The sequence below is a fragment of the Malus domestica genome, chromosome 11 (genome assembly GCF_042453785.1).
Source record: "Malus domestica chromosome 11, GDT2T_hap1".
Classification (NCBI taxonomy): Eukaryota; Viridiplantae; Streptophyta; class Magnoliopsida; order Rosales; family Rosaceae; genus Malus; species Malus domestica.
Genome location: NC_091671.1, coordinates 3,320,439 through 3,333,977, shown reverse-complemented (window position 1 = coordinate 3,333,977; position 13,539 = coordinate 3,320,439). Strand labels below are relative to the sequence as shown.

General features: G+C 41.3%; 1 protein-coding gene across 2 annotated transcripts; it reads right to left on the bottom strand.

Annotated features, from left to right (window-relative positions):
* Positions 1–11,122: 11,122 nt before the first annotated feature.
* Positions 11,123–12,219, bottom strand: LOC114819442 (heavy metal-associated isoprenylated plant protein 16-like). 2 transcript variants are annotated; one of them, XM_029087991.2, is made up of 3 exons: positions 12,081–12,219; positions 11,786–11,864; positions 11,123–11,666 (listed from the first exon to the last, which is right to left on the bottom strand). In XM_029087991.2, exons 1-3 carry the CDS (start codon positions 12,084–12,086, stop codon positions 11,413–11,415), a joined length of 339 nt encoding a protein of 112 aa, XP_028943824.1. In that variant the 5' UTR covers positions 12,087–12,219; the 3' UTR covers positions 11,123–11,412. The 2 variants fall into 2 exon arrangements, with proteins under 2 accessions (XP_028943824.1, XP_070664793.1); XM_070808692.1 differs by lacking the exon at positions 12,081–12,219 and having other exon boundaries at positions 11,786–11,870.
* Positions 12,220–13,539: the final 1,320 nt, after the last annotated feature.

The window sequence follows — 13,539 nt, the reverse complement described above, 5'->3', positions numbered from 1 at the left end:
ACGCCGGTGTTCGGAACTACATCCTCAACTGCAGATATGAATGAAGATGAATCTCCAACCATTCAACAAACAAAGGTAGAAAATCTATCTTTGAGGCTATGGGACAAAACAAGGCGTGAATGTTGAAGGAAAATGGCAAGGTAAATGATGATTGCGCCACTTAACATGAAGTGGCAGCCTCATTGCGATTATTGGCGGAGCAAAATGCCCTTGAGGCGGAAGAAAGGAAATGTAGGCATGAAGAACGAGCCAAACAAATACAAGAAGAGATGGATGATAAGAATATGGAAATGAACACTTCAAATTACACTCCAATGAGTAAGGCCTATTTTGATAGAAAAAAAAAAGAAATTATGAGCCGACGGCAGTTGTTTACCTCTAACTATACTCCTACGATGGCGGATGATGAAGACGATGTTGATTATAGATATTAAATTTAAGTTATTGTAGTTTTTAAATTTAAGTTAATGTTGTTTTCAAATTTAATTTGTAGTTTTTAAATTCAATTTGTCGTTTTTAAATTGTAGTTGTAGTTTTTAAATTTAAGTTGTTGTTGTTTTTAAATTTAAGTTGTTTTAGTTTTTAAATTTAAATAATAAATTATGTTTGGCCCTATGGCCCTCGATTGGAGACGATTTTTTGTGATAAGGCTAAAACGAGCCATCTGGCCCTCTGGCCCTCGGTTGGAGACGGAGGCAAATATGGCCCTGTACTGTTCATTAAAATATTAATATCTTGGAGAATCTTGGAGGGCCAGAGGGCTAAAACGAGCCCTCTGGCCAGCCATCGGTTGGAGATATCCTTGGGCCTCTAGCCCTCCAAGATTCTCCAAGATATTAATATTTTAATGAACAGTACAAGGCCATATTTGCATCCGTCTCCAACCGAGGGTCAAAGGGCCAGATGGCTCGTTTTAGCCTTGTCACAAAAAATTGTCTTCAACCGAAGGCCAAAGGGTCATAGGGCCAAACATAATTTATTATTTAAATTATTGAAAAAGTATTGAAGGAAATTATTGAAAAATTGAAAGAAATATTGCAGATGAAGGAAATATTGAAAAATATATTGAAGGAAATATTGCAGATGAAGTGAAGAATTGAAAGAGCTTCACCATATTTATAGAAGTAAAAAAAGGTTTAAATTCAAAAAAAAAAAAATTGAATACAACGGCTGGCATTCAGCTAGCCGTTGTATTCAAATTTTTTCAAACTATATGTGTCGGTTATAACCGACACTAATACAACAACAACAACAAAGCCTTTTCCCACTAAGTGGGGTCGGCTATATGAATCCTAGAACGCCATTGCGCTCGGTTTTGTGTCATGTCCTCTGTTAGATCCAAGTACTCAAGTCTTTTCTTAGGGTCTCTTCTAAAATTTTCCTAGGTCTTCCTCTACCCCTTCGGCCCTGAACCTCTGTCCTGTAGTCACATTTTCGAACCGGAGCGTCAGTAGGCATTCTTTGCACATGTCCAAACCACCGGAACCGATTTTCTCTCATATTTCCTTCAATTTTGGCTACTCCTACTTTACCTCGGATATCCTCATTCCCAATCTTATCCTTTCTCATGTGCCCATACATCCCACGAAGCATCCTCATCTCCGCTACACCCATTTTGTGTACGTGTTGATGCTTCACCGCCCAACATTCTGTGCCATACAACATCGCTGGCCTTATTGCCGTCCTATAAAATTTTCCCTTGAGCTTCAGTGGCCTACGACGGTCACACAACACGCCGGATGCACTCTTACACTTCATCCATCCAGCTTGTATTCTATGGTTGAGATCTCCATCTAATTCTCCGTTCTCTTGCAAGATAGATCCTAGGTAGCGAAAACGGTCACTTTTTGTGATCTTCGCTAGATTGCTCCGGTCATTAGTGTGGATAAGTATATAAATGGATAGAGATAGGAAAGCAAACACAAGATGTACGTGGTTCACCCAGATTGGCTACGTCCACGGAATAGAGGAGTTCTCATTAATTGTGAAGGGTTTACACAAGTACATAGGTTCAAGCTCTCCTTTAGTGAGTACAAGTGAATGAATTAGTACAAATGACAGTAAGAAATATTGTGGGAGAATGATCTCGTAACCACGAAACTTCTAAGTACTGGAGTGTGGTATCGTCTTGACTTTCCTTATCTGTCTCATAGGTAGATGTGGCATCTTCTCTGGAAGTACTCTTCCTCCATCCAGGGGTGGTATCTGTAACTGGTGGAGATGCACAAGGTAATGTATCAATGTCACTTGAAGCTTACTTGTAGTTTCAGGCTTGGTCAAGCGCGATACAAACCATGTAGTAGGAGTCCCCCAAGTCGCCGAGCTAGGGGATCTGCTGAAAGAGGTGACAGACAAGGTAAGCAATCAGAGCTCCGGCTGATTGTTCACATTCTCCCTATCTTGCAGGCAGCATGAAGGATAAAGAAAAGAAAAATGAGAAGAGATGATATGGGATACTTTTGCTTTTGAAGAAGTAACTTTCCCCAGGCTTATTCTTGAACTAGGCTGGAGGGTTTTCTGGTTTCCTCCAGAGATAAGGCTGACTGAAGAATTTGAGGGTCAAAACAAGTCCATCAAATCTAGAGTACATTCGACCCTGCTGATATGTGATACTTTTGCTTTTGACAGAGTAATGGATGTATCGGCACGTGTGCTGTTACGCTTGTCTCCACATGCTTCCTTGTATCCTTCTCACTTGCCCTATTTGTTCCTCAGGCAGATGCGGGATCTTCCCTGGAAGCATAAGATGTTGAAGATGAGTACTCGAGAGCAATGCCAGGTAAGTAATCAGGTAAGGGGTTCCAGGCAGTCAGTTCCTGGCTGGAAGCTTGATTCCAAGTGCTGACTGATTGCTCTCTTTCTCCTTGTCTTGCAGGTAAGAACAAGGCCAAAGGAAAAGACAGGGAAAAAGCATGATATGGGATACTCTTACTTTTAACCCTGATGATATGAGATATTCTTGCTCTAGTATAGCTTGTTTACAGAGGTATTATCGGGGGGAAAGAAAGCTGAATATTTCGAAAGGCTTCGTTGGGAGTGCCCTCTCAGATAAGAGGAAGCGTTGAGCATTTTTGCAGGTCTGCCTGTCCGTTGGGGATGGAGGTCGACATATATAGGAGTCTCCTTAACATCAAGTAATAATGCTATTCCTTTACCCTGCTTGGTCATAACACGGTAGTGGGAGCTGCCAGCTTCACAAGTTTTAACTCTGTCAGAGCACTTTGAAAAAGTGGTCTGTGGTATCTGGAAAGCTGATGTTGCATGTGAAGATTACAGACAAGCTTTATCCAAGGAGATCCAGCTCTTGAAGTTGGGAAAGTGGTGCCTCTTCGGTTTTCGAACAAGCAATCCTGTCGGGGATCTGGCTCTCGAGATTCAGAGAACGATGCCTCTTCGATTTTTGAGAAAGCAATCCTACTGGGGGTCTGGCTCTCGAGATTCGAAGAGCGGTGTCTTCAATTTTTGAGAAAGTAATCATGTTGGGAGTCTGGCTCTCGAGATTCGGAGGGCGGTGCCTCTTCGATTTTGGAGCAAACAATCTTGTTGGGAGTGTTTTCTCGAATGTGAGTAAAGGTTGGGCATGTTTGCTAGTCTACCTTGCCACGAAGCACAGAGGTTGACACACAGGGACTTTCCAATTATCCAGCAGTGGTACTGTTCCTTTACCATCTCTTCGATTTTTGAGAAAGTAATCATGTTAGGAGTCTGGCTCTCGAGATTCGGAGGGCGGTGCCTCTTCGATTTTGGAGCAAGCAATCTTGTTGGGAGTGTTTTCTCGAATGTGAGTAAAGGTTGGGCATGTTTGCTAGTCTACCTTGCCACGAAGCATATAGGTTGACACACAGGGACTTTCCAATTATCCAGCCATGGTACTGTTCCTTTACCCTCTCTTCGATTTTTGAGAAAGTAATCATGTTGGGAGTCTGGCTCTCGAGATTCGGAGGGCGGTGCCTCTTCAATTTTGGAGCAAGCAATCTTGTTGGGAGTGTTTTCTCGAATGTGAGTAAAGGTTGGGCATGTTTGCTAGTCTACCTTGCCACGAAGCACAGAGGTTGACACACAGGGACTTTCCAATTATCCAGCAGTGGTACTATTCTTTTACCCTTGTGGGTAATAATATGGTAGCTAGACCTTCAAAATTTATGTGTCTAAACTTTGTTAGTGTTGTTTCTTTGCTAATCTTTTACCCTTCTTGGTCAGAGCGATGTAGTGGGAGCTGCAAGCTTCACGTGTCTCAACTTTGTCAGAGAACTTTGGCAAAGTTATATGTGGTACCCATGAGCTACTGTTGCGTGTGGGAAGTGGGTGATTGAACAGTACGATTCATGTGCTTTCTACTTCGCCAGAAATCTTCGACAGAATGCCCATAATTTCCGCAAAGCTGAGTGTGCGTGTGACAGGTGCTGACAGGGCTGGAAAAGTAGGTGCCTCTTCGATTTCTAAGATCGGCCCTCGTGGTCTCTGAGCAGCCCACCTTTTGAGAAAGCAAGCCTCTTCGATTTCTGAGATCGGCCTTCGTGGTCTTTGAGCAGCCCGGCTTTTGAGAAAGCAAACGCCTCTTCGATTTCTGAGATCGACCCTCGTGGTCTCTGAGCAGCCCAACTTTTGAGAAAGCAAACGCCTCTTCGATTTCTGAGTAGGCGCCTCTTCGATTTCTGAAGCTTCATCGAGTGCAGATTTTTATAGGGGCAGACATTAAGTTCCAAAGCACACTTGAATATCCACCAGTAGAAGCTCCATTCTTGCACTTCTAATATCTTGATTTGTCCGACCTCTTCTCTCTTCAACACCTTTGAAAATGTCTGGCCCCTCCGACCGTCGTTTTGACTTGAACCTTGTTGAAGAGGCAGCCCCGCCTTCTCCAGACAACATATGGCGCCCATCCTTCGTCTCCCCTACTGGTCCTCTTACCGTTGGGGATTCCGTGATGAAGAATGATATGACCGCTGCGGTAGTGGCCAGGAACCTTCTCACTCCCAAAGATAACAGACTACTTTCCAAACGGTCTGATGAGTTGGCTGTTAAGGATTATCTGGCTCTTAGTGTTCAGTGTGCAGGTTCTGTGTCTAATATGACCCAACGCCTATTTGCTCGAACCCGCCAAGTTGAATCATTGGCGGCTGAAGTGATGAGTCTCAAACAGGAGATTAGAGGGCTCAAGCATGAGAATAAACAGTTGCACCGGCTCGCACATGACTATGCTACAAACATGAAGAGGAAGCTTGACCAGATGAAGGAATCTGATGGTCAGGTTTTACTTGATCATCAGAGATTTGTGGGTTTGTTCCAAAGGCATTTATTGGCTTCGTCTTCTGGGGCTGTACCGCGTAATGAAGCTCCAAATGATCAACCTCTGATGCCTCCTCCTTCTAGGGTTCTGTCCAGTACTGAGGCTCTGAATGATCCCCCTCCGGTGCCTTCTCTTTCTGGGGCTCTACCGACTGCTGAGACTTCTCCTAAGCAACCTTTGTGAAGGCTCCCTCTTGTTTGTTTATTTTGACTCAAGTATATGTACATATTTGTAACTTATCGGGGATATCAATAAATAAACTTTCCTTCATTTCAACGTATTGTGTTAAATACACCAAAGCCTTATTCGCTAAGTTCTTTGAATTTTCTTTTGTTGAAGCTTGTATGTTGAAGCTTTGTGAGTGGAGCATGTAGGTTGAGGTAGTGTTCCCTTAATTTCCCGAGTGAGGAAAACTTCTCGGTTGGAGACTTGGAAAATCCAAGTCACTGAGTGAGATCGGCTATATGAATCTTAGAACGCCATTGTGTTCTGTCCTGTGTCATGTCCTCCGTTAGATCCAAGTACTCTAAGTCTTTTCTTAGGGTATCTTCCAAAGTTTTCCTAGGTCTTCCTCTACCCCTTCGGCCCTGAACCTCTGTCCCATAGTCGCATCTTCTAATCGGAGCATTAGTAGGCCTTCTTTGCACATGTCCAAACCACCGTAACCGATTTTCTCTCATCTTTCCTTCAATTTCGGCTACTCCTACTTTACCCCGGATATCCTCATTCCTAATCTTATCATTTCTCGTGTGCCCACACATCCAACGAAGCATCCTCATCTCCGCTACACCCATTTTGTGTACGTGTTGATGCTTCACCGCCCAACATTCTGTGCCATACAGCATCGCCGGCCTTATTGCCGTCCTATAAAATTTTCCCTTGAGCTTCAGTGGCATACGGCGGTCACACAACACGCCGGATGCACTCTTCCACTTCATCCATCCAGCTTGTATTCTATGGTTGAGATCTCCATCTAATTCTCCGTTCTTTTGCAAGATAGATCCTAGGTAACGAAAACGGTCGCTCTTTGGTATTTCTTGATCTCCGATCCTCACCCCTAACTCATTTTGGCCTCCATTTGCACTGAACTTGCACTCCATATATTCTGTCTTTGATCGGCTTAGGCGAAGACCTTTAGATTCCAACACTTCTCTCCAAAGGTTAAGCTTTGCATTTACCCCTTCCTGAGTTTCATCTATCAACACTATATCGTCTGCGAATAGCATACACCAAGGAATATCATCTTGAATATGTCCTGTTAACTCATCCATTACCAACGCAAAAAGGTAAGGACTTAAGGATGAGCCTTGATGTAATCCTACAGTTATGGGGAAGCTTTCGGTTTGTCCTTCATGAGTTCTTACGGCAGTCTTTGCTCCTTCATACATATCCTGTATAGCTTGGATATATGCTACTCGTACTCCTTTCTTCTCTAAAATCCTCCAAAGAATGTCTCTTGGGACCCTATCATACGCTTTTTCCAAATCTATAAAGACCATGTGTAAATCATTTTTCCCATCTCTATATCTTTCCATCAATCTTCGTAAGAGATAGATTGCCTCCATGGTTGAGCGCCCTGGCATGAACTCGAATTGGTTGTCCGAAACCCGTGTCTCTTACCTCAATCTATGCTCAATGACTCTCTCCCAGAGCTTCATTGTATGACTCATTAGCTTAATACCCCTATAGTTCATGCAATTTTGTACATCGCCCTTATTCTTGTAGATAGGCACCAAAGTGCTCGTTCGCCACTCATTTGGCATCTTCTTCGTTTTCAAAATCCTATTGAAAAGGTCAGTAAGCCATGTTATACCTGTCTCTCCCAAAACTTTCCACACTTCGATTGGTATATCGTCTGGACCTACTGCTTTTCTATGCTTCATCTTCTTCAAAGCTACAACCACTTCTTCCTTCCGGATTCTACGATAAAAAGAGTAGTTTCTACACTCTTCTGAGTTACTCAACTCCCCTAAAGAAGCACTCCTTTCATGTCCTTCATTGAAAAGATTATGAAAATAACATTTCCATCTGTCTTTAACCGCGTTCTCTGTAGCAAGAACCTTTCCATCCTCATCCTTGATGCACCTCACTTGGTTTAGGTCCCTTGTCTTCTTTTCCCTTGCTCTAGCTAGTTTATAGATATCCAACTCTCCTTCTTTGGTATCTAGTCGCTTATACATATCGTCATAAGCCGCTAACTTAGCTTCTCTCACAGCTTTCTTCGCCTCTTGCTTCGCTTTTCTATACCTTTCACCATTTTCATCGGTCCTATCCTTGTATAAGGCTTTACAACATTCCTTCTTAGCCTTCACCTTTGTTTGTACCTCCTCATTCCACCACCAAGATTCCTTTTGGTGTGGGGCAAAGCCCTTGGACTCTCCTAATACCTCTTTTGCTACTTTTCGGATACAACTAGCCATGGAATCCCACATTTGGTTAGCTTCCCCCTCTCTATCCCACACACACTGGGTGATTACTTTCTCTTTGAAAATGGCTTGTTTTTCTTCTTTTAGATTCCACCATCTAGTCCTTGGGCACTTCCAAGTCTTGTTCTTTTTTCTCACTCGTTTGATATGTACATCCATCACCAACAAGCGATGTTGATTAGCCACGCTCTCTCCTGGTATAACTTTGCAATCCTTACAAGTTATACGATCCCCTTTCCTCCTTAGAAGAAAATCTATTTGTGTTTTTGACGACCCACTCTTGTAGGTGATCACATGTTCTTCTCTCTTCTTAAAGAAGGTGTTGGCTAAGAAGAGATCATATGCCATTGCAAAATCCAAGATAGCTTCCCCATCCTCGTTTCTCTCCCCAAAACCATGGCCACCATGAAAACCTCCATAGTTGCCTGTCTCCCTGTCCACGTGTCCATTTAAATCTCCTCCTATAAATAACTTCTCCGTCTGAGCAATTCCTTGCACCAAGTCTCCAAGGTCTTCCCAAAATTTCTCCTTCGAACTCGTATCCAACCCTACTTGAGGTGCGTACGCACTAATCACATTGATAAGTTCTTGTCCTATTACAATCTTGATTGCCATGATTCTATCTCCTACTCTCTTGACATCTACAACATCTTGTGTCAAGGTCTTGTCCACGATGATGCCAACACCGTTTCTCGTTCTATTTGTGCCCGAATACCATAGTTTAAACCCTGAGTTTTCTAGATCCTTTGCCTTACGCCCAACCCACTTAGTTTCTTGTAGGCACATAATATTTATCCTTCTCCTCACCATAACTTCTACTACTTCCATAGATTTTCCCGTCAAGGTTCCTATATTCCACGTTCCTAAACGCATTTTGTTCTCTTGAACTCTACCCTTCTGTCCTAGCTTATTCACCCTTCCCCGTCTAATAGGATCAAAGTACTTCTTTTGTGTGTCCCGTGTAAAGTTGATAGGAGCATATGCTCCCAAACAACTTTGAGTGGAGTCGTTCGAAAAGAAGTTTCTATAGCCCCCTTGCTCATTTAACACTGCATCCGGGTGCCGATGGAGATACAGCGACCCTTGCTCACTTATCACTGTGCTCGGGCCACACAGCGCGCCACTTACGGGTGACGCCCTAGCTTTAGCGCGATTTCGTTCTGGATTCATTTTCATAAGGATTCGACGTGATCATGGAGTGCCGGCTGTCGACTACTTGACGCCCTCCCCCTCCTCCTTTATCCGGGCTTGGGACCAGCAATGTAAGATAAACTTACATGGCGGAGTTACCGACACTAATACTAATTAATAAATATCCCAGTTGCCGTCAGCCTTAATTCATTATATTCTATACTATTCCTGTCGGTTTTAACCGACAGGAAATCCAACACTTCAAAAAAAAAATTGGCCAGCCCTCCAGCCCTCCCTGATTCTGTAGGGCCCTCCCAGATTCCAGAACCATCTGGCCTATCCCTCGGTTGGAGACGGTTTTCAGGATATTTTCGGCCCTCTGGCCCTCTGGACCCTTCGGTTGGAGATGGCCTAAGGAGTCCTTGAAATAGTATTTCCAGACTAACCATTACTCTGCCTGAAATATTGGAACCTCTACCCTTGTAGTTAGACTTGAAATTATCATTCCCTCTTTGTTGACCTCCATTTTAAAATCTCTGTTGACCTTTTTTGACCTTCATTTGTCCAAATGAACTCTCGGAGAAAGGATCCATATTTCCAACAAAACCAGAACCAAACCCATTGGTAGATGTGGCATGGAATAGAAAATGAGCCATTATTCTGAGACTTGGGGTATATAGGAGGTTGAGGAGGAATATTAGACATTGGAGAAATACTGTAATTCTACCACCAGTACTAGAAGAATAAGTATAAGAGGAATCCAAACTAGAAGCACCATTATGAAACTGAAATCCCACTGGATAAGCTTGAACTGCTCCGCATATGTAATGCTGACATATTACGGGACAAGGCATTGATTACCATATCATTCTGTCTTTCAGCACCAAAGTAATGCCCTCAATTCGTTCATTGAAATGAAGACAGATTGTCTGTCCTCCTGTTATCATACTCTTCTCATCTTCTTCTATTTGTGCGATTACGGTTAAGTCACATCAATATTTTATATTGATTTTTTAATAGAGATAATAAGACAAAAAATAATAAGAATATAAAATGTTGACGTGATTTAACCGTAACAGCACAAATAGGAAGGAATATGTCTGCCTCCCATTGAAATAGCACTTTCCCTTGCAAGAATTACTGTTCTAATAGTGACATTCTTTTGGTAACCTAGCTAAAGCTACAACAATGAGATCCTGCTGCTGTCAATTCCCTGATGGATACAAACTGATCTAATATTTATGAAATGTGCAGATCATTATGTACTAACCTAGGACTAGGGTATGCGGCTAATTAAAATGACATGGGCTTTTAATTAAGATAAATGTCGTACCCAGTGCACAAGGCTCCCGTTTTACGCAGGGTCTGGGAGAGGTGAATGTCGGCTAGCCTTACCCCCATTTTATGGAGAGGTTGCTCCCAAGTCTCGAACCCGAGACCTACCGCTCATGGGCGAAGGCACTTGCCATCGCACCAAGTGCGACCTCTTAACGAAAAGCTCACAGTACTATTTATTTTAACGAAAAAATTATATTTTTATCCTAAAAAGTCAATCCTAGTACTATTCATTTTATCCTTTATTTTGTCCTTATCGTTAAAACTCAAAGTTTTCAAATCATTTTCATTAGTTTTCATATAAATAAAATCTTAGTTAAACAAACTAATTAATGTGTAAAGCCCAAAACTAAATAGTCCATTGAACACAAACTTAGACTATATGAATGCATATGCATGTTGAACTTATTCGAGTGAATGTCTATAAAGCGCTTGACATTTTGTGAGTTCGAGAGCACTAAAGACAAATTTGGATTTAAATATTACAACAAAAAACATACACTAGTTTAAAGGGGTGTGATATTCACACACCCTATTTTACTTCTCACACACCCTTCTAATTTTCGACCGTTGGATCGGATGAATTGAAGAAAATCAACGAACATAAATTAACAAAGGGTGTGTGAGAAGTAATTTGGGGTGTGTGGATAGCACACCTCTAGTTTAAAACGTTACAGACTTAGACATTTTGTTAGAAATTGCCAATTTTACACTAACAATATTTAACAAAGATATATGGGTAACGGTAACCTTAATTAAAAGTAACGCATAAACTGTAATCAACAAAATTTAGATAAGAATCACATAAGAGAGCAAAATTACAAGAAACTACACTTTCCACAACAGTTATTTAACCACTGGCACTGAGAGGGCCTGCGGTAAAAAACAAATGTGTACAACATGATTCTTGAGGTCTGTTGCAGGAGGAAGACTACAAAACTACACAATAATAAGAATATTATTAAACAAACGAGAATACCGAAACGACTACAAAACTCTAAGAGGTTACATTGTGAATTATTTGTTTCTCAAACTAAATTACAAATAATATTTATAGAGAACTAAACTTAAGAAACCCTAATTCGGATGGGCTATACCCAATTTCTAAACTAACAAGAAAAATCTAAATAATAAAATAAACATAAACACTAATATTTTCCAACAGCCGATTCAAACTAGGGGCCACGAATTGCTGAGTCGTCAAACTCACTTAATTTTGAATTGCTGAATTTACCATCTGTAGGATCCATCATAGTAGTACTGCACAGCTGGATACTGTGGATAGTGAATATAGTTTGATGCCCATTGAATTGGCTCAGGCTGCTCAGCTGGTTTTTCTTCCGGTTTTTTCACTTCTTCAACACTTACTATGGTGGCAAAGCCAAGCTTCTTCTTCAATGATTTAGCCAAGTCAACTGCATCAACTTCGTCTCCGATCACCTCAACATGCTCTTTCTCTACTTGTATGGACACCGTGCTCACACCTGCTTAATCAGTGACTCATCATTAGTTGATTATTTAATTAATTTTCAATAATTCATATGAATGATCAATGATCATTTGGATAGTCACCATATTGCTTCTTGATTTTAATGATGCATACCTTTGGCAACTGCAGCAATCTTCAAGGCCTTGGTTCTGCATCTCTCGGAGGTCAGCTGCACCTTCATGACTATCTTTTGCTGCATATACAAAGATCATATATAGTTAAAAGCCTGTTTGATTTGGCTTAACAAAGGTGAAAATTTCAAATTAATAAAGAACACGGAGTGATTTCGCACAATCTTTTCTCTCACACACACTCCCTTGACGAAAAAACATGTTTGACAAAATCGTTTCTCTAAAGAAATGGAATACTTAAATATATACGTTATATCTGAACAAATGAAAAAGCTTGCCTTCATGTTCGGGAACAGAAAATGAGTCTTATGAATCTGTGAACTGTTTACTCTAGATTTCTACTTGGGCTACTTGGATGACTCTTAAAAACCAATGATAAGGTATTTATAGGAGCTTAATTTTTACACAGTATTACTTCTTGTTGACTTCTGTGTCCCCACGAAAACGAGTATATCTTAAAGTACCGTTAATATATACAAAGAATCTGCTTGAAAACCAAGATTTTCACACTGGACCGGGTCAGACGCGGTATGCATTTGGTGTGCAAGAGACAGATGTTGAATTGGCAAGTCACCTATAAGGTTGGTGTGCTATTTGACTTAATTATTGGGGGCATCGGTCCTACATTTCATATGGAATTTGAAAAAAATATAAATTAATTTCAAGTGGACGACCAAGACTTGATTAAATATTGCAAAAATTTTATGGTGTCGCTGTGAGACAATTCAGATAAAAAAAAAAAACTATGGTGGCGTCCAATCTGGTCGATCAACCTTGCATGTAATCTCAATGAAACATCTTTTACCAAAACCTTGAATGTAATCTTAATTTGAGCCAACCGCTTAGTTTTTGTCACTTAATGGAGTGGAAAACCCAAAAAATATAGAACACATTTTTATTTGTTGGGGCTTAATTTATGTTTTTTTGTTGTGTTTTTGAGAAAGAAGTACCTTAATTCAAAGAGAAACCTTGGGTACTTCTAATGTCACAGTCCGTCCTAGAGAAGTATATTATTTAATTATCAACGGCGTGAAATTACCTAAATACCCTTGGCCGTTGAGAATTATTATGGAGTGTTGTGGTTTTGACTTAAGGTTGTGGACCTATTAGTTCTATTCCTCTATTATTGGATCCAATTAGAACTAAGTGTTCTCTTAGTTTTGATTGGTGACTTTTGAACCACACACCCACCTACCCTTTCTCTCTCTCCTTCCCGTGCTCTCTCTCTCAGACTCACTCACACACACTCTCTCTCTCCCTTCGAACTCATACGGACACACACAAACAAACCCAAAACAACACGGATCGAAGGTTCTGAGGTCTCCAGTGTGTTCCTAGGATTCTTACGAGTCGAGTGGTATCCATTTTCAGCAAGGAAACCTTCGAGAAACCCTAGTTTGAAAGGGAGCCGTGGGTGTACAGTACACCAAACCAGTTCGTGGAGGTTTCAAGCTATTCTAAGACTCAAAAGGTAATCTCCTAGTCCTCTGGTTTATTTTGGCATAAATTGGAACAATTTTGGACGTCAGAAAACCCTGGAAAATGAACCTTCGACTTGGGCACTATTCATCAACTTTTAAACCCTTGAGTTTTTGTGAATTTTAGGACCACAGTGAGCTCAAGGAGGTCCTCACGATGCTCGGAGTGCATCGTTGGTAGGATTTGGGTCACGGGAAGCTCGAAAACGGAGTTTTGCAGAGGTCGTCGGAGTTCGAGGACTTCTTCGACTTGATTTCA